Raw genomic sequence first — 25,687 nt, forward strand, 5'->3', positions numbered from 1 at the left:
ACAGAACAGAATGAGGTACTCCATGTCATATGGATGATACAGTCTTTATAAACATCTCAATGCTTCTGTTCATTTTGCAGAATCACTATGTTGTTAGAATAGATCACAAAACGCATGCCAGACAACTACCTGACTTTTTTCTGCTGGGCTAACCTTTAATTCCTTTCTTTCTTGTTTGCAAAGTTTGCCAGTTCTGTCCAATTTCCCAAGATGATTTTGAATCCTGTTTCCACCCTTCAACATGTTTTTTTCCCTCCTATATGTCCTGCCTGAAACAGATCACAAAACAGTCACAAAACCTTGTGCATATGTATCCTGCAATCCAACAATCACTGCTTATGCTCTTTTTTTATTCTGTACCCCTGAAAAAAAAGAAAAAGAAAAAGGAAAAGGAAAAGGAAAAAAGACAACAAAGAAAAATGAAAAACAAAGACATGAAGTTATTTATTTGTTTGTTTGTTAAAAAAAAACCCACCATATTTTTACCATAAGGACTGGTAAGAAAGCACAGAACAGTAAAACAGCAGATCCTCTTTCCCACAGGGAAATGTATAGGCACCTATGGCATATTTGAAAAGTGTGTGTGCTGTGAAAGTAATCTCTATTTATAGAGAGTTTTAAAACTGATTTGTAATCATATATAAGACAGTTCTGTCAATGTTTGCTAAGGACAGCTCAAATACAATAATAAGAGGAAGAGAGAATAGGAAGACCTGGCCAATGTTTCAAGCACAATTCCTTTCCTCTCTTACTTGCTTTTCATTTTTACATTAGAAGAAACAGGATTTGAACCCGCATTGGAAACAGCTTTATATTTAAGTCAATGAAAGTAAGTGGTTATTTCACATAGTATAGCATAGCATTTTCTCTTCTTTCAGTTTTTATTTTAGATTATAAAACTCTGGTCTGCTTACATTGGAGTCCTACAGCTGGACAGCACAGCACTCCAGGACTGGATCCAGTGCACCAAAGCCATTGATTCCTACTGTCTTGACTCTAAAAAGTGTTAAGGGATAAATTTGACATTTATGGGGATAAAGTTACTGCAAGCCAAGCTTTGGAAAAGCTGTTAAGACAAAAAAAAAAGGGTTGTTCAGCACCTTGATTTCTCAATAAAATAGAGCAAAGAAGGAAACTAAAACCAATTCAAAACATGAATACAAATTTACATTTGCTATTACAAATTTTCTTAGTTCAAGTCCTCCTGTCATTTATTTACATGTGACAGCAAATAGAAGCCCCACATTTTAAGGCCATTTTTCCACGTTTATCATTTAAACTTTGGACTCCATTTCAAGCAACCAGCAAGCTGGGGTTAACTTATGCAATAAACTCGCTCTGTTCTGCTATGCTGGAGTCCCACCAGTGATAGTTCTGCTCTCAGTCATAACATGGTAAATACCAATTTTGCTCACACTGGCATAAATTCTTCAATCTGTCAGAGGAAAGAGACAGATAACTGCCCAACTGTCAGGAGCTTCCTAGGGTCCTGCAAGTATCTTGGATAACCTGGACCAGGAATTTTTCTGCCTTTGTGGACTTCAATAGGAATGGAAAAGTTCCTGGTGACTTAAAGGAGTTTGTCCCAAACAGGAATATCTGTATACCTAATAGTAACTATAGAAGATATCTTGTGCAAGGAAAGGAGAAAAAAGGGCTCATACTGAGCAAAAGAGAAAATCTAGAAGAGCAGTGGGAATCACAGAACAAGTTTAGCAATGGAAATGTGCATCAAAAGGATGCAACACCTGAAAACAAGTGAAAATCTTTGAAACAGACCCTTCAGAGAGTTATAGCCAGTGAAATAACAAAGCATTTTTGGTCCAAGGAGACATCCGTGAATCCTAAAGACAAAGTGTTCTCACAGTGACACGACTAGTTAGGATTCTGTGTAAAAATTCAACTTCAGACCAGAGAGCTTCTTATGCCATTGCTAATTTCACTTAGAAACACATTAATATTTGGCAGCTCTGAAAATACTTTGCTTCATGTGCTTTTGAAAGAATAAAGTTAGAAAGAGTGAAAAGTATGAAATTTGGTGCCTAGCAAAGAGTCACAGAGAAACCCTTTTAGACTCTGAAAATTACAATTTTACATTATTTCACTAACTGCTGTGTGCAAAGAAGCCAGTTCATAGAGTCACAGATTATTTCCATAATTAGAAATAACTGGTGACCTGAAAAAAATCCACCATCTGTACAACCCAGCATTGAGCTGGGTTGCAATTGTTTTATGAGCTGAAGGAGTAACTTCATTTACAACCTTGAAGCTCTTGATGAAACAAGTCAATCCCTCCCATCACTGGTGAAAAGAAACATTTCTCTGTACTAAGAATACACTGCTTCAGATGTACTGTTCCTCATCTCCTCCATTCATGAGCAATGACCACTTTCCCCCTTCCTCCTCAACAAAACCATTACGTCTTGGCAGCTTGTCTGAAGCCAAGGAAGAGAAAGACACTTGGCTAATCTGATCCCAAGGAGCCGGTCTGGAAGAATCCCTTCTTCTATCATCCATTCCAATATGAACACTGATTTGAGAAGGAGTGAGTGGCTTCATGTGGCCTTGAGCTCGAGCTTCATAACTTTCTGTGTCTGGCTTCTTGTAACTAAGAAGAGAAAGAGAAAAGATGTTTAACACCAAGAGGTCAATGTGTAGAAGCATCTTCTGCATTGGAACAAATCTGAAACTTCTGATAACCTAACTGTATTGAAAGTATCTCTATAGAAAAAATAAATTTATAGATTAATTACATATGTTTAAATTAACAGCTTCCTATCTAATAGCTCACAAATAATTAATTTAAGATGTGTGGTGTCAAGAATGTAACAGTCTCAAAAATCAGCTACAGAATAATTATTTTTATTACTACTTAATCTCTGAGCCTGCCAATTCTTTCAAGCCAAGACAGGTACAGAAGGATAGGAGGGATGATAGCAGAACACCTCTTGAGATGCCTTTGATCTCAAGTTTTCAACCATTCAAGGCCACATACCATTGGTTGAGCACTCTTTTGCTGCATTTAGGGTAGTGGTGGCCTTGGTGCTGTCAGGTTAATGGCTGGACTCAATGATCTTAAAGGTCTTTTCAAACCCAAATGATTCTATGGTTCTATGCACTTCAGACACAATGTTAATGGCTAAGAGTACTTGTCACGCGGCATAAAACATTTCAATAGTAAAAGAGAAGGCCACTCAAAGGGAGGTTCTTTAAGAAAAATTATGAGTTTGCTGAACTATGAGAAGGTTCATAGTAGACAATTACAGATGAATGGACTCGACTGACTCAAAAATCACTTTCTGATTCAATGTATGCTAAGTCAAAGCAATTGCACATATACATAGTCTTCATGTATATATGTACTATTGCGTTCTTTGGAATCTGAAGTTCTGTTCAGCTGATCCGAAGCTTCAAGAAAGATTATTGTCCTAGAGAATATACTGTAATACAGCTTCCATAAGTCTGAAGCCAAATATTTTTTTGAGGGGGTTCTCAATATCTACCCACAGTGGTATGTGATACTTAATGCAATCTGCACAAGATCAAAAGAAACTGAGAATAAAGGAATCCCTTTATGGAAATTTCTCATCCTTTGGATAACTATGCACAGAACTATTTTAAGATGAAAATCCTATAGTGGTATGGCTGGTTCTGCAAACAGACACGAGTATGTATTTAATTTTTATTCTAGACTGTGGTCTCATCGAGCATTTGCAGAATCAAAAACATGGTGCAGTAACTGATTTCCTATGTTATTTCATACTATACTGCACTGTATTATACTGTAATATACAAAATACCCCAGCCACAGTAAAAATATGTGAAGGTTTGGACTAATTTCAGACGCCATAAAAAGTCTTATTTTTGAAAGATGTTTGCTCTCTATGCTGTTAAGAACAGGTCCAATGTAACTACCAAAAAGGGCACCCAAAAATGCAGCTTTAAAAAAATTAATAGAATTTGAAAAATCTTGTTATAGTTCAGAAAAAACAGAGAAAGATATCTGTAGCAAGGTGCAAAAGAATAAATACACTGCTTCTCTGTTTCTCTCTCGCTAATTTAAATAGACAAAAATAAAAATGAAACAGGTACAAATATTTTTTAAAAATCGACTGCTACATCATGGAGAATTATCTTTTGAATGACTTGTTCACCTGATATCCACAGCAAAACCTGCTGATCATTACCTTACATGGTATTGAACTAGATCTGCAACACATGGGCTCAGGTGGCATCAGCTGCTAGTTAAAGAATGCTCAGCTCTGTCTTAGTCCAGGTGAGTTCATAATAGCAACACCTGTCTCTTTTGGAGCCAAGGATAAGACAGAACAACCCCACGCTAAAGGACTGTCAAGCTAAAGTGCTGACAGCAGCTGCCGCACCACCCGCTACAATACCGACATGACCAAGTCCATCTAGGTACAGAAAGCCCAAAGTAATGTCTCGCATCCCATCATCAGTGTTGTCATGGTTCCCCAACTGATAAGTGTAAGACAACTTGCCATTTCAGCTGCAGGGAAGACAGCAGGACAGACACAGAAGAAGCTGCCATTGCAGCTGATCCCATCGAAGGCTCAAGCACAAGGCCAACAGGCATGAACACACCTAGAAAAAAAATATGGACATGAGCCAGAGCCACCTGTCCGAACACAAGTATTTCCATTCCTGCATACTATGGAACAGATCAGCAGTTCTACAGCATGACTTGCTGAGACTTCCATAAACACAACTAGATCAATATATGTTTACTCACTTATTTCTAAATATGACCCTTCCATTGCAAGGGATGACCTCTGCACAAATACAGCTACAAGACTGTGGCCACAAGGTAATAATATTTGTCCCTTCCAGCTATTCTGCACAGATGAAACACAGCAAAGACAACAGAAAGACTAGGCAATCGTACAGTCAAAGGAAGAAGTTACTCATAAACAAAATAAGGAATGCTTGAAGTAAGTTTTAAGTAGGATTCTGGAGCATGTGGTATAGAGAATGCAAGTAGTAGGAGAGAAAACGTGTGATTTAGGGTGAATAAAAGAGGGAGCACCCAGAAATGGGGTGATGTATCTGATTAGAGCTGAGTTTGATTATACAGAAACTAATCCCCAAGTAAGAGCATGGTTTTAATTTCATCTAGAACTACGTATTCCTAAGAGTTTAAAATCTGGCAAACAAATATTTTTGTTTATATGAAAAAAAATATATTTATTTTGTCCTCCTTCTACCAAGTTTTAAATAATCTAGGAACCTCTCTTTGGTTCCTTGAGCAGGGAATCCTACAAGATGCACCCCAGAGCTCAACTATACTGCTACCTTCAACAAGCTGAGCTCTAGCAGTCACATACCTGCTGCTATGGGTATTCCAAGTAGATTATAAATTAAGGCAAGAATTAGATTTATTCGTATTCTTCGAACTGTTCTCTTCGATAAATGAATACTGGCAACTACATCCAGCAAGTCATTCTGCAAGACAGAAGAGCATTGAGTGTTTTCCACATGCAGTCTTCAGAATACCAAACCAAAAAGAGGAGTGTCAGGGATAAAAGAGGACAGGTTAAAACTGTAGTGCTCACTCGGATAAGAACAACATCTGCTGCTTCAATGGCAACATCAGTGCCTGTTCCAATTGCAATTCCAACGTCAGCCCTGGCTAGTGCAGGGGAATCATTGACTCCATCACCAACCATTGCAACCTTCCTCCTCCCATTTTGGAGTTCCTGGACCTTGGCAACCTTGTGAGAAGGAAGAACCTCGGCAAACACTTTTTTGATCCCAACCTATGTACAAAGAAAGACACCCAGTTGGTGATACGCTTCATGCTGAAAGGAGAGCCATTTGCTGTTCTGGTGAAGGGGAAACATAGGATTATCAACCCAACTGATTCCAGTGAAGGCAACACTTGCAAGCTACACAGAAAGCTGAAGAGCACCATGCCTTTGGCATAAGAAAAGGCCTGATGAGAGCCCCTGCCATCTTTACTGCAGAGATGCTGGCAAATGATGCTCTGCCCTAAGCATCATGCCCTGCAGGGCTTCTGAAGCTCCACTACCCTAGCAATAAGGGTTTAATGGTTAAAAGAGGCAGTTTTCAGCTAACCATGCTGCATGATGCACCAATAAAAGTTTCTGTAAAATCACAGAATCATAGAATAGATTAGGTGGGAAAAGACCTCTGAGATCATTGAGTCCAACTGTTAACCCAGCACTGCCAAGTCCATAAGCACCACATTCACATATCTTTTAAATACCTCCATGGATGGTGACTCTACCACTTCCCCAGGCAGATATTTTCTCTTGTCCTATTGTTTGTTACTTGGCAGAAGAGACCAACCCCCACTTGGTTTATAATCTTCTTTCAGGTAGTTGTAGAGAGTGATAAGGTCCCCACTGAGACTCTGTTTCCCCAGACTAAACAACCCCAGTTCCTCAGCCGTTCCTCATTTTGTGTTTATAGTTTGAGATCGGGGGAATCTCCTATAAACTCAACATCCTTTAGACTGCTATGCTTCTTAACAATAATTCATATTGTAACTACTATGTTACCCTTGAAGATACTGACAAATCCCCACTTCCCTTGTTGTGAACAGGACTGGACCTTCAAGGAACCTTCCTTCATCACTAACCAACCAGGAGTGCCCTAGAGTGAAGGGAAGCAGAAGGCTTCAGTTCAGCAACTGATTACTGCAAGAAACTATACCTCTGGAGAAGACTGCATGTCTTCAGCAGCCACTGGCCTTTACTATGCCATAGGACCTGACCTGATTTTCAATCCAGTTCAAGAAATATTAGTCATCATATCCAGGGAACCTGAAGTCCTGCTTCAAATTCACTGGGGCAAACCAGAGTTTTAAAACCTCATCGTATATTTTTTTGAAACACAAAGAAGCAGATACCTGAGTAGCAATGGCTTTTGCAGTTTTTCTGTTGTCCCCCGTTATCAGCACCACATCTATTCCCATGCTTTTCAGTGTATGCACAGCAAGGGCTGCCTCCTGCTTGACAGTGTCTGCTATTGCAATCATTCCACACAACACACCTGCACAAAGAAACGTCCTCTGTTAGAGAGAGCTATAGGAGGCAAAGTGGCAGCAAGAGAAAGGGCTTCCCCTCTATCACTCCAACACATTCTAGGCAATATTGCTTGCTTAACTGTCCGCAGCTTTCTCATTTATGGTCTCTTTCTTTCCTCATTTATCTGTTTCAGATCAAACAATAAATATCTTTGATATTTAAGGACCAGCAGTAAGGGGAGGAGCGTAGCTTTTAAACATGCCTGACTCCTATATTTTATGGTATGAATAAACATGATAGTGGGCCAGAGAAAGTTTTGGAATTTGTGCCCAGGAGAAATGTTGAATCCAATCCTCCAAGAGGAAGCACATAGAGTGTCTGGTTTTATGTCCCCTACTCTTTCAGGGTTGGATCTCTATTAGAATTAATTACTTTCACAAAGAAGTGTTGCATCTGCCTTCCAACCCATTGACTTAAAGGCGTATCCATGTGCACAGGTCTCTCAAAATTGCTCTCTAGGAGCACTAAGAATATTTGTACAGTAAATGAATCACAGGCCTCATTTCAAGATCACAGATGCACTGGCAATCTGTGACCATTACAACCATTTCTTATATCAAGGTATTGTCTGGAATCTCTTTCTGTATAGCACAGAGCAGAAACCCACTGGCAAAACTCACTAATTTATACTTGACTGATCTAATGAATTATCCTGTTTATTTATTACATGTTTTGAAACCAGTGATACAATAGGTTGGCCTGTGACCCCTAGGTGATGTAAAGTCAGGATTGGACATAGCACTGCACTGGTACTGCTTTTTTGAACAACAGTCCTAGACAACAGGGGTTTCAGAAATTATTACTTACATGAAAAACTACACAACAAAATCTTATAAACACTGCTCTATGGTAAAAGCTTAAGAACATCTTGATACTTTGCAGTTCACAAGCAGTTCTGCACCAAAAGCTTAGTAGCTTCTTGCCACTAAGCCAGTGATCAGCTGCTCCAGAGTTTGCTTTTATCCCTTCCTTAGTAGGATCAACTGATATTTATTGTCACTCCAAGGAACAGCAGTTACCATCTATAGCCACTAGTACGGCAGTCTGTCCTTTTGTTTCATGGTCTGTCATTGCATCATTCACATCATTTGCAATATTCAAGCCATTGCGTCGCATCCACTCACGATTTCCAATCAACACTGAGTATGTATGAGATGGTGATGGACCTTTGTGCACAGACAAAAAGAAAAATTAGCAACTCAAAAATAGTGTACACAAGCAGAGCTGTTCGAGGGTGACAAGCTGGGCATAGGCAGTGCCTGAAGACAGCCTCATGAAACTTTTCTCCTTCAAGACTCAATCTGTGCCTGTTTACATACAGAACTGTGTCATGAATTTAATAGAGGTATTTGCCTGTATTTGCCTTTGTCAGTTGGCATTCTTTTTCTGAATAAGTGCAGTATGCATGTTTAGTAAATGCCATCCTCCTTTGTTCTCACAGCTAATGACTTCTTTCAAAACTACAAGAAAAATGTAGTTTTGTTCTAATAAACCATGAACCTCATTATGAATTCAATCCAACTTCACAAGAGCCGTATGAGAAGGTAAGAAAATATTACATTAACACCATTTACAAATAGTACAGTTCTGATGATTAAAGTTCTTATTCTATTTAATTCTTCTAATAGCTTTCTCAAAAAGGTCAGGAGCACCACAGCCTTTTGAAGAGAACTGATGAGCTTCTTAAGGAAGGTTTTAAATACCTTTTCTTTCTCTCCTACACTACAAAAGACCAAAGTGGCTTCCAGAGAGTCTGAAATAAACCCAAGTGTATTGGCCTAATCAAAAATATCACACACTGAAACTCTGTTTTCAGATATAAAGTGCTTTATTGTGCATCCGATGAATATTTTTTTTTACTTAAATGCTCTGAGAGGTATATGAACAGAAAACAAAAGGCCAAAGTTAATAAGGAACTGAAGGGTAGGATATAAAAAGTTGCACTAAGAAATATATGTTAAAGGTAAATGGGAAGATATTGCTAACTGGCAAACTTTGCTGTCTGCAGGACCATTCTTCTATCTATTGCTGGGTGGGCCTCATTGCATAAGTATTGTATGCAATTTTCAAGTACCCCTCACTGTAGCGTCTAAATTCTCATTTAGATTTCTGAATTGCAGCAAGATCAAGAGTTGCAGAAAAGAGCTTCAATTTTTGCTAAGCCACATTTTGGTCCCCTTTGTTCTTTGCCTCCTTCTGCCACAAATCCACTTTTCTGTTGTTCCTAGTCCAGTAGGATTGGTTTACAATGGTCAGCACTGTTGATTCATTATCTCTCACATTGCCAGTGGTGGTCACCTCAGGGGCAGACTTACCACATGATTCCAAGAGCGTGATCACCGAGTTATCTCCCAGAGGAGCCCTGCTGTCCCCACTCCTGTTAGCATCCAGATTATCGAGACCTTGATTGGCTGTGCTGAGGATGGCCTCAACTCCTCCAACTTTGCAGCTGATACCACAGCCTGGGACTGCCTGGAAGTCGGTGCAGTATCCCAGCCTCTGAGTGCCAAGCTCCTGCAGACATAACCAAAGGTCATCACCAGTCTGTGCTGCCCAAATGGGGTACAAACATTAGTTAACTCCTGCCAAAAAGAGGCCTCACTCCTCTTGACAATGACTGACCAACCGAAAACTAGTACAGAGTATTAGTAGCACAGAACTAAAAATAAGCATGTTTTGGATTTGCTGTGGCTTAGACTTCTAGAAAGGGACAGCCGTACAGATCACATCCAGGACTCAGCCCTGGCACCAGAAAACTATAAAGAACAGCTCTTCCTGGTAGCTTAAGGATGAAAAAGTTAGATTGGTGGTTCGTGACTTCAGCCAAGACTAGGAATTGAAGAGAAATAATATAACATTAATCCACACACCTTCTGAAAAGATGCAACTTATAATTAACCTCACAGACAACTGGCTGTGGTATTTCAGACCTTTTATATACATATATATGTATATGTATACATATATGTAAAAGTATAGTGAAAACTCGTTTCTAATTCCTAGAGTGATCTAGCTGGATGATAAGGAACTGGGTTTTCCTGTTGAGTTAGCGAGAGAAGCCAGTGAGTACCTCCAAGATAAGAGAAGGATTACCAGGATCCTATCAGTTTCAAAAAGAATGGAGAAAAGATTTATCTATAAACAAGTTATTCTGTGTTGTTTCTGGAAGTTGGAACTACATGTATCTTTTAGTGACCTTCTTAAAACACAGAGATGATAAGACAGGTAGTAAGAATATTAGCAAACAGTATAGCATTTCATATAAGCTATGATCCAGTAACAACTGGTGCATGGGATAACTACAGAAGTATTAGGGTACTAAGAGAACTTTTAAATAGAAAATGTAAAATACAAGAAAGGCAACCAGTTAACTACTCATACTCTCCTTTGAAATTCATGTATTCAGTTCTAAATTTTATCAGTGAAAGTTCTATCACTAATAAGTTTGATATATTCTTTCCAATTATTTTTTCCCTAAATCAATTAAGAACTTTTCTTAGCAGAAATAAATAGTTTATTCGAACAGGCTTCCTATTTTCATTATGATTTGTGCTTTCAATCTTTCTGAAACATTTAAGGAACACAATATATACAGGACCTCTGAGGATTTGTTAAATTTGCAAAGATTTGAGTAATCCATTAATTAATTTGTGAAACTCACAAAATATTACAGTTTAATATTCAAGTTTTAAATCTCTTTGCCTAATTTATTGAAATGAGCAAGTGACTAAGAGAAGTGACTACAGTCAGGTAACACAAGAAATGTCACTACATTTGCTTCACGATGCTATTTTAAGTATAATTATTGCTCCTGCACATATTCCACAATCCTTATTTTCCTATTAATTCAAGAAAAACTTTGTAAGGTCTTGCTTGAGAACTCCACAGTGTTACCAGAAAAGCACAGCTTAAAATATAGCTTCTGGTAATGTCCAGGGCACTGCTGACTCAGATTCAACTTGCCATCGACCAGGGACCCCCAGGTCCCTTTCCATGGCACTGCTTTCCAGCATCTCATTCCTGTCTGTCCGTACATCCAGGGTTGCCCCACTCCACGCACAGAATCTGGCACTTTCCCTTGTTGAACTTCAATGTGCTTGGTGATTGCCCAGTCTTCTAATTTGTCGAGGTCTCTCTGCAGTATCTCCCTGCCTTCAGCCTCCCAGCTTTTCAGCCTGTTTCTTTTCAGGCAGGCCTGTCCCTCTGGAACTTGATCCTTTTATACAACATTTCTGCATTTGCACAGACGCCTTCAGGCATTAGATGAAATAGGAAGGCTAAGTACCTCTTTGCAATATTTAGTGACTGCCACTCCTAAAGGATGCTCACTGCTGGCTTCTGCAGTGCCAATAACCGCCAGTACCTTCTTCAGGGAGAGCACAGCTGTGTCTCCCAACAAAAGCACCCTCATGACTTTAGGAACTCCATAGGTAATGGTCCCAGTTTTATCAAACATCACAGTCTTGATCTGCAAGAAATAAACCACAGTTACTCCCTAAGCCCTACGAGCAAAGGGATGCTCATATGTTTTTGGAACATAAATGCAGTCAAGACCTTAAAAAACAGTTGACTATGTCCACAAGAAGACAGAATAACCCTACAAAAGTAGGGATTCCTGTATGTACCTTAAACTATTTGTACAGTACGTCTCCTTATACTTTCTTATTCATTCCCCATACAGTGATTTCACTCAAGCTACATCATCATCCTGTACCTACATCAGGATCTCATTGTAGGACTTAGACACACACACGTATTCTCATGCAAGACTCATGCAATGGCACCTTAATCACTTTTATCACAAGCTGTGTGATGCAAAGAGGGCTTTTATGAATGCTGTTCTAAACAATTAACAATAGCACTGAGGAAAGAGGACTCAGGAAGTGGTTTGGTGATAGAGAAGGTACAGAGAGTGCAAGAAGCTGCAAGAAATTCAAGAACCTAAGCAAAATCAACAACACGCTATTCAGACCCAGCAGTCACTTGTTAGCCAGCCCAATAGGTCTTGAGGAATCAGGAATGAACCAAAAAATACAGCCCAACATATAATGAAACCCAAAGCTAAAGTTAATTCTAATGCTGAAAATAAACACAGCAGAGAGAAACACAAGAACCAAAAAACTTACCAAAGTAGGCATTTTTCCATTCCCAGCTATTTCAACACATCAGCCTTGCAGAATCCCAATTTTCAAAGCCCTGACCCTAGACTTGCTTAGATCCAAAAGGTAAAAAGTTCCAGCATTATCTAGCAGTCTTTTTTTTTTTGTTTCAAAGACTTGGAACTTCTGGTCCAGTAGGAACAAGAATTATCAGTCTGACTAACTTGGTCTTACCATCCTTTTCCCTTAAAATGTTCTGTGTATGTCTAATACAGTCTACCATAGCATGGTTTCCACTCATATTCTTTGTGGATATGTCAAACCTCTTCGTCCTTCAACTTCTTCCTCCTCTTTTCATCATTTTTGTGTCTTTGAAGGGTTTTTTCTTCCTCCCTTCTATCTTTTTTTTCTATACAAAGAAACAACTTCAAATAATTTGGTTTTTCTCTTACATCCTACATTTTAAACTGCTGATCATGAACAATATGCATTTCACAACAGCTCTCTGAGGAAAGAAAAAACCTACTGGATTACTGGGCTCTTTTGCAGAAGAGGTAAAGAAAGTGCAAAAGTCAGAAACCTCTGAGGCCATGCAGAAGATTAGCAGCCTCACAGTCATGAGATTGCAGGATCTGTTGGCTCTCAACACTTTGCTGTGACTGCTTTGAAGAAAGAAGGTCAGATTTGTCTTCTTTACTTTGATGAGCAGCAATGAATTAAAAAAAAAAAAAAGAACAACTTTCTGCAGTCTTTCTCTGGACCTGCAGGATTTCCTGGGAAATTATATTTCATGTAGCAATAGCTGTGTAAGATACAAAAGTACAGAATGAACTATTAACCTTGTGTGCCATTTCCAGGGGTTTTCCACCTTTGATGAGAATACCATTCTGTGCAGCCACTCCTGTGCCCACCATTACAGCTGTGGGGGTAGCCAGGCCTAAAGAGCAAGGGCATGCAATGCTCAGCACAGTGATTGAGGTTTGAAATGCAAACCTGAGTATTAGTTCAGCTTTTGAAATGTGTTTGCTCTGATTCTGCAAGAAGAAGGAAGAGAAAGGGGAAAAAATTAAAGATATGTAAGAGTGCTGACAGAAGATGTACAATCAGATGTACAATAAGATGTACGATACAGATGTACAACCAATCACAGTAATATCAAAAACCACATTTGTCTGGAAGCCTCCAGTATAGGAAAGGAATCTATTATTGTTACCATAATGCTAAATAAAGATCAATGTTATGAATTGTTTATGACAGTATTTTCTGGATTTTTTGCTGCTCAAGCACACATATGTTTGACTCTGCTCTCAGGCTCCCAGGTGACAATATAACTTGTTGGAATTTCCTTTATAGCTTAGCAAAGGAGAACCCTATTTCCAGGTACACAGATCCCCACAGCTCCTGAGCATAGCAAATGCACATCCTAAAGATTGCAGAAGCTCATCTTCTTTCTAAAGCCAAAACCACTATCTGCCATCAGGAACCAGAATGTCCACAAATATTTCAGACATGACAGGAATGGCACCTTGCAATGCAGCTATAGATCATGTTTAGTCCCGAAAGACTGCCAATGATTTCCATTTGTAAGAACCCATGCATAACTAAGGGGGAAATGCAAAGGTATATTTATACCTGTAGAGAGATTTTAATTAGTGTAATTATCTGCTCTGTATAGGAAACACCACATCGCACAAAAATATTTGCCAGGTTGTGACACAAAACCTACGCACAGAAAGTATGTTAAGTACACTGTAAGGTATTCTAAGAAAAAAATCCATCTCTTAATAAAATTACTTACAGGAAAATATTTTTTAATAACATCAACATTTATAAAACCAATTGTGATCCATACTATCAATGTCACTGTTGAAATGATGATGATAAATGGAACAAAGTATCCACTAAACTTATCTGCCAGTTGCTGGATGGGTGCCTATAAAAAAGAAAACCAGTTATTTGCATGTTTATGGTCAAAACAAATAAATATGCAGAGTTCATGAAAATATGCAATAGTCTTTATCTGATTCTTTTTTGAAGTCTGGAAAAACACAGTTTGCTGAAAATATAGAATCTTTTGATTATTTAAGGTTTTCTTCTCTTATTTTTACCTTTGACATTTGAGCTTCTTCCACCAATTTCACAATCTGTGCCAGAGTGGTATCACTACCAACATGAGTAGCATTAACAAGAACTGAGCCATGTGCATTTATAGAACCAGCAATCACTGTGCTCCCAGGCTTTTTAGTGACTGGCATAGGTTCCCCTAGAAAGAAAAGGTAGGAATAAATGAACCAATACCCCTAATAACACAGTCCATTAGCGTTCAGCTCACTGTTAGCAAACTCAGTATACCAAGCAATAATGACCAGAAATCACATATTGTGTATCTCTGTCTGGTGAAGACATGTAAAAGTAGCGTCATACTTCCATAAACCTTTTCGTAGGTTTAATTTCAAAGGAAATGCTGTTTCCTTGGTCTTAACTTTTCAGTATCCCATCCCTCAACAGGGCCAGGAGCAAATTGGTTGGAAAAGGAACTTCTAGGAATTTCTCCGTTAACACTTTGCCTTGTCATGGGAGTTTGAGCAATCTGTCTTTATTTCTACAATCCTCAGCTTTTAAAGACTAGAAAAGTTTTCTCTGTGGAAAAGCTCTTGTTCTCATGCTTCCATTCCAAGAACAGTAGCTCCACAAAATCTGTATTTTCTCTATTTTTAGGGTTAGTGATAACAACTGGTTCTCTTAAGCTAAGGGTGTCCCTGTTCCCAAGTAAAGTAAATACATAACTAAAACAAGTAAGCCAATGTCAATGTAAACTTCTCCTATCCTTTACCTTATTTATAAGAATCGCACAATGCATTAAATCCTTACTTTTATTTATAAAATGAAATGAAAATTTCAGAAGCTGTGAAAAAGTCCCATGACTCTGAACAGGTGTCAGGTTGTGAAGCTTCCTTTCCCTCTACTTGCTCACTGGAAGAGCCCTGTCATACATACCCCAGTATCTCATCAATATTTCCCCATTACCCCTTAGAAGTTATTTCTGAGAAGGTACCATCTCTACAAATACATTCCAGAGGAAATGCCAAACAGATCGCTGGAATAATGACAATAGTGTTCAGACTCCACCCATCCCATCAGTACATTAGTGAGTGACCAAACTGAGAGGAAATTCTTCAGCTTTTTAGGGTGTTGCAGACACAGGATTTGAATTCAAGCTCACAAAGGCAAGCCACAGTATCCATTAAGGTGGGAGGTTATTCAGACAGCAGTGTTTGTGTTGGTCTGCTCTCTTTTCTTGTAATAAAGAGTTCTAGAAGCTTTCACTTTTTTGCACAAGGTAAGGGGAGTTACCAGTAATGAGAGACTCATCTGCCATAGAACTGCCTTCAATGACCTTTCCATCCACTGGGAACTTTCCACCGGGAACAACTTTTATGATATCACCCCTTTGAACCAGTTCAACAGCTACCTGTTCCTCCCTACAAAAGACACAAGTAAAAAAGATAGATTATTTATGCTCTCAGCTTTCACGTTAACTGGATCAAGCATAGTCTGTGACCCAGGCAGGCTGAAGCGATTTTGGTTCATAAATATGTACCTGACAACAGAGTGCTCAGGTCCAAGAGTCACCACAGTGGCTTCTGTGGCTTGAAGAGACATAAGTTTAGCAAGAGCTTCCGAGGTCTTACTCTAAGAAAGAGAAATTAATGTTTAAGATATATTGAGATATATAAATGCTGATGTCTACTCATCACAATGAACTCTAAATGACCTTGTACAGTATAGGCTGCATCAGAAACATCTGACTCAAAATTCCTCTGAATAGTTTTATTCTACTTCTATCATAAATAAACAATAACTAGCATGAAGATGAGTTACCTTTGCTATGTGTTCCAGCCATCTGCCAAGTGCAATGAACACAAACAACATTGGAGGAGTGTCAAAGAAAGTGACAGGGCTTTCCTCTGCCTTTTCAATTATCGCCACTATCAGGATCACACAGGAATACACATAAGCGATCGTCGTGGCCAGTACGATGAGCACATCCATATTGGCCATCCTGTGCCTCAGCGATTTGTAAGCTTGTACATAAAAATACCATCCGCCAAGAAACTGTTGGTGTAAGCATGGACAGACTTGTATTGAGATCCCAGCAGTAACCACAGCAGTGAATGCAGAGAGAGTACATAATACTGCCTATAGCAGAATTTAAAAAACATAGTAGATAAGGGAAAGCATTGCTGTCCTATGCAAATTTTGTACTGATATAACTTCAGGTCTCCTGGAAGACTGACTCCATTGACATCTCTCATTTGCCCTTCCTTATTTTCAAAACCAGCTAAATATCATCCTTTTCCTCAGCTACGCGAAGTAAACAAGGCACAGAAGACGAAAGGATTTACCTATAGCTACCAGTTAGTTTGCAGATGATCAGGTCTTTTTTCATTGTGACAGTACCTTCCCCACTCAGAAAACTATCTGATGCAACTTCGGCAGCAGTAAGTACTGTGAGTAAATACAGACTGGATAATTTGCAGAAAAGTGCCACTTTGTTCTGCAGGTGGTACAGACAAGGGAGAAGGCCTAATCCACTAAAGCTTTCCAGTCTCCTGTCTTTACCACATCAGATTACATAAATGAAATAGGAAATGAATAGAAAGAAAACTCCTAGGAAGTACTGTGGACATACCTGAACAAAAGTGCACAGGATAAAGAAGAGAAGATTCAAAATAGATAATCCAGGAATGAGGTTCCGTTCCAGCACCATAGACCCATGGTGCTCACCATTGGGTATTTGCATATAAATCATTATGATTAAGACAGGGATACCAAACAGTAAGCTGCACAAGAAAGACTTCTTCCACCTGAAAAGGAAAAACTGTAAATCCTTGGTCGTTGTACACTCTGCAGTACTCAGGCCAAACAGTGTGTTCACAGTGCACAGCTTTGGGATATTTGCAAAGATCCAACATTTAGGGACAGTTTCAGTGTCTCCTACATGTTTAACTGTATAGACTTCTAGGAGTTTAAAACTAACAAAAGTAATAAAAGTACTTGAACCAAATGGTGAATAGTAAAATTAAATATGTTTTACACAAGAATAAGCTAGTTAACTGGGAAGAGTCCTGGGGAGAGGTGAGTTACAAGATATGATCTAGACGTTAATTAGTGAGAGAGAAAAAGAAATGCTTACTGCTGTATTTCCTTTTTATGATCCAGGTTATGTGCATTTGGATCTCTTCTAGCCACAGAAGCATGAAAGCCAATTTCCTTTTTATTGACAGAGGAGGAAAGATCAGTTAGTTTTGATTAAACTAGCCATATTACTTATAACATACTTAAATGACACTACTTTTAGAAGAAATGTCAGAAAAGGACACTGTTCCATATTTAATAAATGTCGACTTCTTATTTATTTTTAGGTCCTTCCAAAATGAGAGGATATTTCAGTCAGTACTCAAAATTTGGACTGTTAAGGATTTTGGTACCTATACATGAACATGGTGTATAGATGCAGTATGTGTCCTAGTTTTCTTAGGCACAGGAAGCTCCCACTGACAGCTGGAATTCTGCTGCTCATCCCCTCAAGGACAAGGTATGCCTGCCCTTCCACCTCCACTGGAATAATTATGAGAGATGAGACACATCACAAAGGAAGTAAAAATGCAGAAGCCACTGGGCTAGACAACCTTGTAAGCAAATCATAAACATTACAGTTTAGTAGATAAACCCAAAGTTAAAAATGAAAGTGTCTAAAATCTGTTTAAACATGTAGACTACAGGGCAAAGCATTCCAGAAACAAATATAAGCAAAAAGCCAGCTTTGACTGACACTTCAGTGAGTTACTGCAGTATAATCACAGAATCAATTAGGTTAGAAAAGACCTCTGACACATCAAGTCCAACCTATGACCAAACACCACCATGTCAACTAGATCATGGCACTGAATTCCACATCCAGTCTTTTCTTAAACACCTCCAGGGATGGTGACTCCGCCACCTCCCTGGGTAGCCCATTCCAATATCTAATCACCCCTTCCGTGAAGAAATTCTTCCTGATGTCCAACCTAAGCCTCTCCACGTTTTGACTGAGGACTTTAGGCTGTGATTGCAATCGTATTGTTTGGGCTAGAGCTATGCCTCTCCTTCAAACACCCTAAAACCCCAAAGCATGCTTGCAAGAACAATACACTTAAACTTCCTACCTGCATCATGAAATGCTTCTCTGGCAATATATGCTTTACAGAACTACTCTGCCATCTTGAATAGTCTACTAGTTAATATGTTAATAACTGCTGCTGCATCAATCCTGTAGTCTAGGAATTTTTTTCTGAATAAATCCTCTAGAGCACAGAGGACAAACAGTCTCTATTGTCCTCCTGACTACTCACTGCATGCACCTCATATAGTACATTTTCTTCCCTTCTGGTGGGCAAAAAAGGAAGTTTTGTCCACATCTGGGCCATGGTAATGGCAGATTTTGTGATCTATGTGATTACTGGTAAGCCAGGATTTTTTTTCATTTAGTGGCTGTATCACAAGCTTTTCCAGTTTAAAAAATTCCACTCTATTGATGTGAGAATAAATGCAAGTGTATACAGAGATGTGTAATACTTGTGGTATGAGCTGTGGCAAAACTTCTTTTACAGCCTTTCACTGTCGAAAGAAGTATTTTTTTATGAAATATTAAGACCACTAAAATGACTGGAAATGAGAGACACATGACTGTACACACAGAATTGCAAAGAATAAATATATCACACTTTTATCACATATAGATAAAAAAAGGTTTCTTTTTGTAGTTTTTAGCATATGTTTTTAGAGTAACAACCTGTGAGACTACACGACTGTGCAGCACAGCAGCTTCAGCACAAGATCATAAAAACATATGGCAATAACTGTGTCATCTGCAAAAGTCAGTGAAACCTCTGCTCTATTTCCTTTTAAATTTCACCTTATAATTGTCCATACATAAAAAATTCTTAAATCTTACCTTGATTATTTTTATAATATCTCGAGGTCCAATAATTTCAGGATCAAACTGGATGTGAGCTTTGCAAGTTGCAAGTGCAACTGAGGCATAAAATATGCCATTTGTTCTCATGAGTTTGGATTCAATATTGTGAACGCAAGAAGCACAAGTCATCCCTGTAATCTAAAGAAAAGACAAATTTAGGTAGTTAACAATCCCATATATTCACCCAATATTTGTAGATGAACTTGAAACAAGGCCTCCTGATCTCACAGAGGTACTAATTCTATATGACTATTCAAGCTCTTCTGGTATTGACCCAAGGCCTCAGCATAAAGATTTTATAGAGCTGTCTTAAATGATACAAAGCTGAGAATACAACTACCCACTTTTATTATAAAATTCTGCAACCAGCTGTTATAGTCACAGCTATGTATTTGTATAGCAGAACTCAGATGTTGTATTAACTGTAATAGTATAACTAATATAGTTCTATCAACAGCTACATTAACACCAGCAAGCCAGACTGTTATCTGTCTTGAAGTAGGTATCTGTCAGAGAATAAAAACTGACATTTGAAGAATCTGTCCTTCATAAAACAATTTACTAATTTTATCCAAAGTTCTTAGACCTCTATAAAAAGCCCCCAGCATTGGCAGTACATATTTGGTGACACATTCTCTGTCACTCAGAATCTCTACTGTTGACAGAAAACTTCCGTTTTATTCCTGCTTGCTAAGAAAAGTCTAATCTGTACATGGAACTATCACCTTTTATTTCAGTGCATTTGGATAGGTTCTTCTAAGACAAATGATCTTGTCTTCTCAGTAATTAAGAAACAAAAGCATCACCATCCAGAACTGAGCTGCTGAAGGTACAAGTGCTTAAGTAAAGGTATTTTCAAGAAAATGAGTCTTCCAGACCTGACTATTCCTAAACCAAATACACATGACTTACAAGAAGATCCACATGCCCTTCTGTTTCTGCATGATCTTCTATGATGGAAGCTTCAAAACCCAAATTCTGGATCAGCTGTGCTATTTCAAAAGGCTGTATGAATTCTGGCTTGTATTTTATCTCTGCTTTACCTGCCATCAGCGCTACCAACACTGAAACAATTCCTGCAGTGGCATAATAAAAGAAATATTAGATAATGTAGCCCCTTTGAGGGAAAGAAAAATAAAATATTACAAGTGACTGTCAATGAGGACTGTAACAATTCTGAGACACTATAAGCCTAATGATTTCCCTCTGCCTCCTTCTAGTGTTGTTCTCTAGTCACAACAGCAAAGTTTTTACTGAGATCCAGCCACATTGTGGTTCCCTTTAGCAATGAGAGGAACTGCAAGATTTATACATGGAAGGAAGTGAGTTTGTTATGATCTAATTAGACAAAAACGATGTTCAGAAACAATCTTTGCACTTATTGCTATAAGCCCTATCCTGGACTCTCTTAGTTTGGAAAGAGCCAAACAAACTCCACAGTACAATGCTAGACTTTTTTATTTTCTTGTTTCCCATCTCCCCCTTTTTTTTAATAAATAAAAACCCCACAGAAATCTACATTTAGAATTGAAAAGCAAAACATAAAATTCATAGGTAAAAAAAATTGTTTTGAAGTGCTAATGGTTTCTTGGAGTTTTAAATCAAGACAGTGAGACCATCACTGTGAGACTGGGGATGCAGTAATCAGTAAGCAAAACCCTCCAAAGGCATGCTGACACAAATGAAATCGGAGGCTGCCAAGGCTCATCTGTTCATCTTCTATATGGTCAGAAGAAAGGCAGCTCCAGCCTGCAGACTTCTAGACTAGCAAACACTGCTCTGCCTAAGCTTACCCTGGCACTGGAGCCATGCATTTGTTCATACCTGCTTGTGCAAATGTGCCCTGAAGGGTAAGTTTCACATCAAAAATGTGCCAGAGCTCTCAACAGCTCTGGAGCAGATGGATTCCTCTGTAAAGCAACAAGGCCCTGAAAACTAAATGAGAACCATTTCTCTGTTCTTGTCTTACTTGAAATTACTTGAAATTTTTATCACATTGCAACAACTTACTGTTACAATACAAGTATATCCATGAGGTTTGTCCACCAGTGCAGTAGGATAGTAAAACAGTGACATAGTTATATTACCACTAAGAAAGAGCATTAAGTCTATTTACCTTCAGATGCTGTACTACAACCTATTCCATAGAATCACATAGAATACCTTTTCCACCCCACAGTCCCCTACAGACCCATTATAGAAACCTTAAATTTATTACCGTCTTCTTTCTGCAGATTTCTTTCGATGGTGGACACACATGATGCACAGGTCATGCCTGTGATTTGCAAAAAACACTTTTCAGCTGTTGCTCCACTGAGCTGGTTTGACCCATCATGGTGAGGACTGTCTGAAAGAGCATCCAAGACACAGCCTTTGTGAGGAGGCTCTGGAGCTCGAGGCTGCACTGCAGCTTTGCTGGCATCAGGCTGGTGCCTATGTTCTGCAGCGAAGGTATCTTGAATAAATGCACAAATACACCAAACAAACACTATTTACAGTGTGATCGGATGATGCAAAAGTTCAAACAAGTCACATGTATCAATCACGCAAATCCTCACAGTAGTTTGAAAGGTGACCCAGTAACCTTGGTCTCTACAAGGAAATAGTGTACGTTATTCCTAGGCTTATAAAACTATACACTCACCAGTACCACTTGCATGATCATTTAACACTACAGAACTAGTTCTCCACTTTCAGATAAAAAATGATTCCCCTTAATTTCAATGCCTAGACCTGACATCTACCTCCACTTGATAAAGATACCTAGAGGATCACTATCCAGCACAGAGAATTCAGTCCAATCATATCCATTCTGTTGTTGTTGTTATCCATGCAGGACTCATAGCACTTCATCTCAAACAAGGAAAAGGACAAGTTTCTTAACAGATTTCTCTTTATGGTGCAGTATTTACACTGCAAGTACTGCAAAACGAGTAGTGGAAGCACCCAGGAGACCTCAACACAAACAGGCCTGTTGCAATCATTTTTGTTCTTTACCAGACATCGAACAGACACACAACAGCTCCAGCTACGTTCACAAACTGCCTCCTTTGTGTAAAGGAGCAGGAGTTGCTTTTGAATGTGTTAAACACAGGGGATTCCCTCCTTTCCCACAGATGGATTGGGAGGTCTCATGCTAACAAATTATAAATCAAACAAATAATAATTAAATGCCATATACTGGCCCTGCCTCATAGTAGTACCACAGATTCAGAGGGTTTGGACCCATGAAAGAAGTGAATAGGATGTGGTCTGTTGTGATCAAACTAATTAATTTCAGGTAAACTACATCACTATTTCAAAGCAAATCTGTTTAGTTTGAAGCAGGTAAAAATTGCTACATTTGAAATTCACTAGAGAGGAGATTGTGCATCAAAGCAACTTCTTAAACACTGAGCACATATACAAAACGAATACACTGCTGCAGCTCACATGTAAAAGCAGCTGTTCCCACCAAAGAGTATCTGCATCTTGCCACTTACCATGCTTAAAGGAAGGTTTAGTGAAGTAAGGCAGGTAAAAATACTCAAGAAATAAAGGTCAAAGGATTAAGACACTAAAAAGAGGTTTTAGCTAGGTGAAAAGTGGTTTTAAATGAAAGAGATTTCATTAAGTTTGTAGGTTTTAGTATTCTGGAACATAAAGGACAACATTTGGTTTGATAGACCTACCTACAGCAGCCTGTAGACATAGTAGGAAACCTACTTCAGTGGGTAAGGGCATGAGCTGTTTGAAAGACCTTGTACCAACTCTCAAACATTTTGGTTTCATAACACAACTCAACTCTTACACCCACTAGTGCAGTTATAAATACCTGAAATAAGGTGCTTTACAGCTGAAACCTCTCTCCCTTGCTAAGTGATGTCAGATCAGGCCAGTCATTCAGAAAAGACAATGCCAATGTGATGCTTTAAGAGTTTCTCTCTAGAAGAGAGTTTCAAAGCAGGTGTCACACAGCCCAGCCTGGCATGCTATCCACAGAAAAAAAAACACTGTTACCTGTCAGCACCAAAGCATCAAATCCCATATCTTCTATGGCAGCTCTTAACTCTTCGCCGTTAGTGACAGCTGGATCATAATGTATGGTTCCAGTACTGCCAGCTAGAGAAACTGCTACCTGTTGCACTCCTTGTCTCTCTGATATGGTCCCTTCTATGGACTGTGCACAAGAATTGCAGGTCATGCCATCAATCTTAATAACAGCCATGCACGTCGGGTCTCGCAGCGGCTGTTTGATGAGATCACCTGTGAAAGCAGGTGATGGAGATGCTCCTTTATTTGCTTCTGAACCATTAAGGAGGCATACTTTAAAGTTTCCAGGTGGAAGGGATTCAATAGCTTGCTGCAGAGCTGACAGGGTTATTAACTTTGGGCTATACTCTACCACAGCACATTTTTGCTCCAAAGTCACTTTAATACTTTTTATTCCAGGAAGAGCTGATATATTTCCTTCGATGTTTCTGACACAGGACTTGCAGTGCATGCCTTCTATCTGTACAGTCACCGTAGCTGTGCTACTCATCTCAGCAACCAGTGGATCCAACCCATCACCCTCAAAACTTGCTGGTACCTCCTTGGGGTTTGCATTCTGCAAGCGCTGGAGATCAAGGACACCTAGCTTCAAAGGGGCTGATTTACTTTTAATGGTGCAGTCATACCCCAGGTTATTGATGTGTTTCTTGAGGTCATCAGGCTGAATGATATAAGGATAGTAAGCAATAATTGCTTCCTGGTTACCAAGTGACACCTTGATTTTTGCTACACCATGCAGTTTCCTAATCTTTCCTTCAATGTTGGTGACACAGGACTGGCATGTCATGCCTTCTACGCGAAGCTTAACTACTGCTTCTTTCAAGCTCGACAGATTTATGTTTGCTGTTGTCAACTTCTCTTCTGCTATGTTGGCATCAAAGCCCATATCCTGAATTTCCAGGCAAATCCGGTCCGGACTTATTTCCAACTGCAGATACTTGATAACAGCATTGTTCTGTTCACGGGAGACTTTAATACTCACAATGCCCTTCACCTTGGAAATCCGGCCTTCTATTGCCTGCACACATGATTGACAAGTCATTCCCACAATGTTGACTGTCACAGTACGTTCTTGGGAAGACGAAGAGGGAGTGGTTTCAAGGCTCTCCTCGTAGCCCATGTTGTCGAAAGCAAAATTATGTTTCATTGTAGGCTCCAGCTCACAGCCAGGAGGAGAATCAATGTTTGACAAAGCCTAAGGAGAAAGAGGAAGAGTAAAAATAAATGCCTATATCTTCAGCCCTGTATAAGCTGCAATGGTCTGCATATGCTCTGAAGCACATGCTAGAAGTGTTCTCAAGTCAGTCTATACTTCTGAAACACTTCACAACATTAACCCATGATGATGAATCAGGCCTCTGACATGTTTCTTGAGTAGCAATTTAAAAACTACTCACTAGGGATGTAAAAACAGAATTGATTCAGTATTCCTACCCCAAACAAATAATTTAAAACTTGAGCTCTCTGCAGCAACAGGGCACTCCCATCACAAAGCCTGAGCCCTGCTCTTCAGAGCACACTGTCACTGGCACAATGGGTCACAGTAGAGTGTATGCTGACTGCCTCTCCACCAACATCCTAAACTGGCTCAGTTTGGCCAACCTGCTCCTGCTCATCGGGAGTTCCAACCAAACCAAACCACACCAAACCAAAAAGCCCAAGAAAACAGAATCATGAATCTCCCAGAAGCTTGAAACAAGCTGGTGCAGGGAGGACCAGCTGCATGATATTTGAAGAGTATACGCATGCACAGAAAGGCCTGGGGTCTCTGCATATAATATATAGATCTTTTAAGTTAAAATCTATATCTGACAAAGATCTTAAAAGACACAGATATTTCCACTATGGTTTAGTTTCATTTACCAACTTGTGAGGCACCTAAGAAAGACTATAAATTGAGCTACTCACTGGTTTGATCCAACACTGATTTTCAGGATGGCAAGTACTGAAACAGATCAGTCAGATCATGGGCTCTGCAGTACTGAAACTCTACAGTTGAATGCACTCAATTGAAAACGAAGCATTAAAAAAATAAAAATAACAGCAATGCTTCTCACAGAACAGGTATTCAGAGCACAGACTCTGTCTCCAGTTAGTGGCACCATGTGATGAGGAAGATTGAGAAGGGGAGGGACAAGTTCCAGATTGTCAGATTTCACAGAAAGAACATAAAAATTCATGTCCATGACTTAAGCCATCTTTAAATACTAAAGATCTAGATGAAAGCAACTATGATAAATCTATTCTCTTGCCAGCAAAGCTGTGGGATCTCCAGCATTCAATAAAATACCTGATGCTGGGCATTACTGCAGAGAGGGCCTGGAGAAGGGGCCAACAGATCGGGCTCAGTACCGCAAGTCTTGTTCCTATGACCCATAAGAAAACTCTCTCCTCAATACCACAGCACGGATGAGAAGCATTTAGGCTGCTTATTAACACTAGAATGCATCCAGTTCATTTGATGC

General features: G+C 39.2%; 1 protein-coding gene across 5 annotated transcripts in view; it reads right to left on the bottom strand.

Annotated features, from left to right (window-relative positions):
- Positions 1–293: 293 nt before the first annotated feature.
- ATP7B (ATPase copper transporting beta) overlaps positions 294–25,687 on the bottom strand; it is a 45,341-nt gene continuing 19,947 nt past the window's right edge. For 4 of the 5 annotated variants that reach the window (XM_027674426.1, XM_027674423.1, XM_027674427.1 and 1 more), the window contains 20 exons: positions 23,190–24,417; positions 21,409–21,645; positions 20,103–20,266; positions 19,167–19,328; positions 17,367–17,443; positions 16,863–17,037; positions 16,052–16,285; positions 15,771–15,862; positions 15,524–15,651; positions 14,278–14,432; positions 13,968–14,102; positions 13,009–13,203; positions 11,356–11,538; positions 9,386–9,584; positions 8,090–8,236; positions 6,893–7,035; positions 5,574–5,777; positions 5,346–5,463; positions 4,503–4,605; positions 294–2,608 (listed from right to left, as the gene is read on the bottom strand). In XM_027674426.1, coding sequence (XP_027530227.1) covers positions 2,344–2,608; positions 4,503–4,605; positions 5,346–5,463; positions 5,574–5,777; positions 6,893–7,035; positions 8,090–8,236; positions 9,386–9,584; positions 11,356–11,538; positions 13,009–13,203; positions 13,968–14,102; positions 14,278–14,432; positions 15,524–15,651; positions 15,771–15,862; positions 16,052–16,285; positions 16,863–17,037; positions 17,367–17,443; positions 19,167–19,328; positions 20,103–20,266; positions 21,409–21,645; positions 23,190–24,417 — 4,344 coding nt within the window. In that variant the 3' untranslated portion in view covers positions 294–2,343. The remainder of the gene's footprint in view (positions 2,609–4,502; positions 4,606–5,345; positions 5,464–5,573; positions 5,778–6,892; positions 7,036–8,089; positions 8,237–9,385; positions 9,585–11,355; positions 11,539–13,008; positions 13,204–13,967; positions 14,103–14,277; positions 14,433–15,523; positions 15,652–15,770; positions 15,863–16,051; positions 16,286–16,862; positions 17,038–17,366; positions 17,444–19,166; positions 19,329–20,102; positions 20,267–21,408; positions 21,646–23,189; positions 24,418–25,687) is intronic. The other variant, XM_027674425.1, reaches the window with a different exon arrangement.

Source organism: Neopelma chrysocephalum, unplaced genomic scaffold (genome assembly GCF_003984885.1).
Source record: "Neopelma chrysocephalum unplaced genomic scaffold, ASM398488v2 Primary Assembly neopelma1_25, whole genome shotgun sequence".
In the NCBI taxonomy this organism is placed as follows: domain Eukaryota; kingdom Metazoa; phylum Chordata; class Aves; order Passeriformes; family Pipridae; genus Neopelma; species Neopelma chrysocephalum.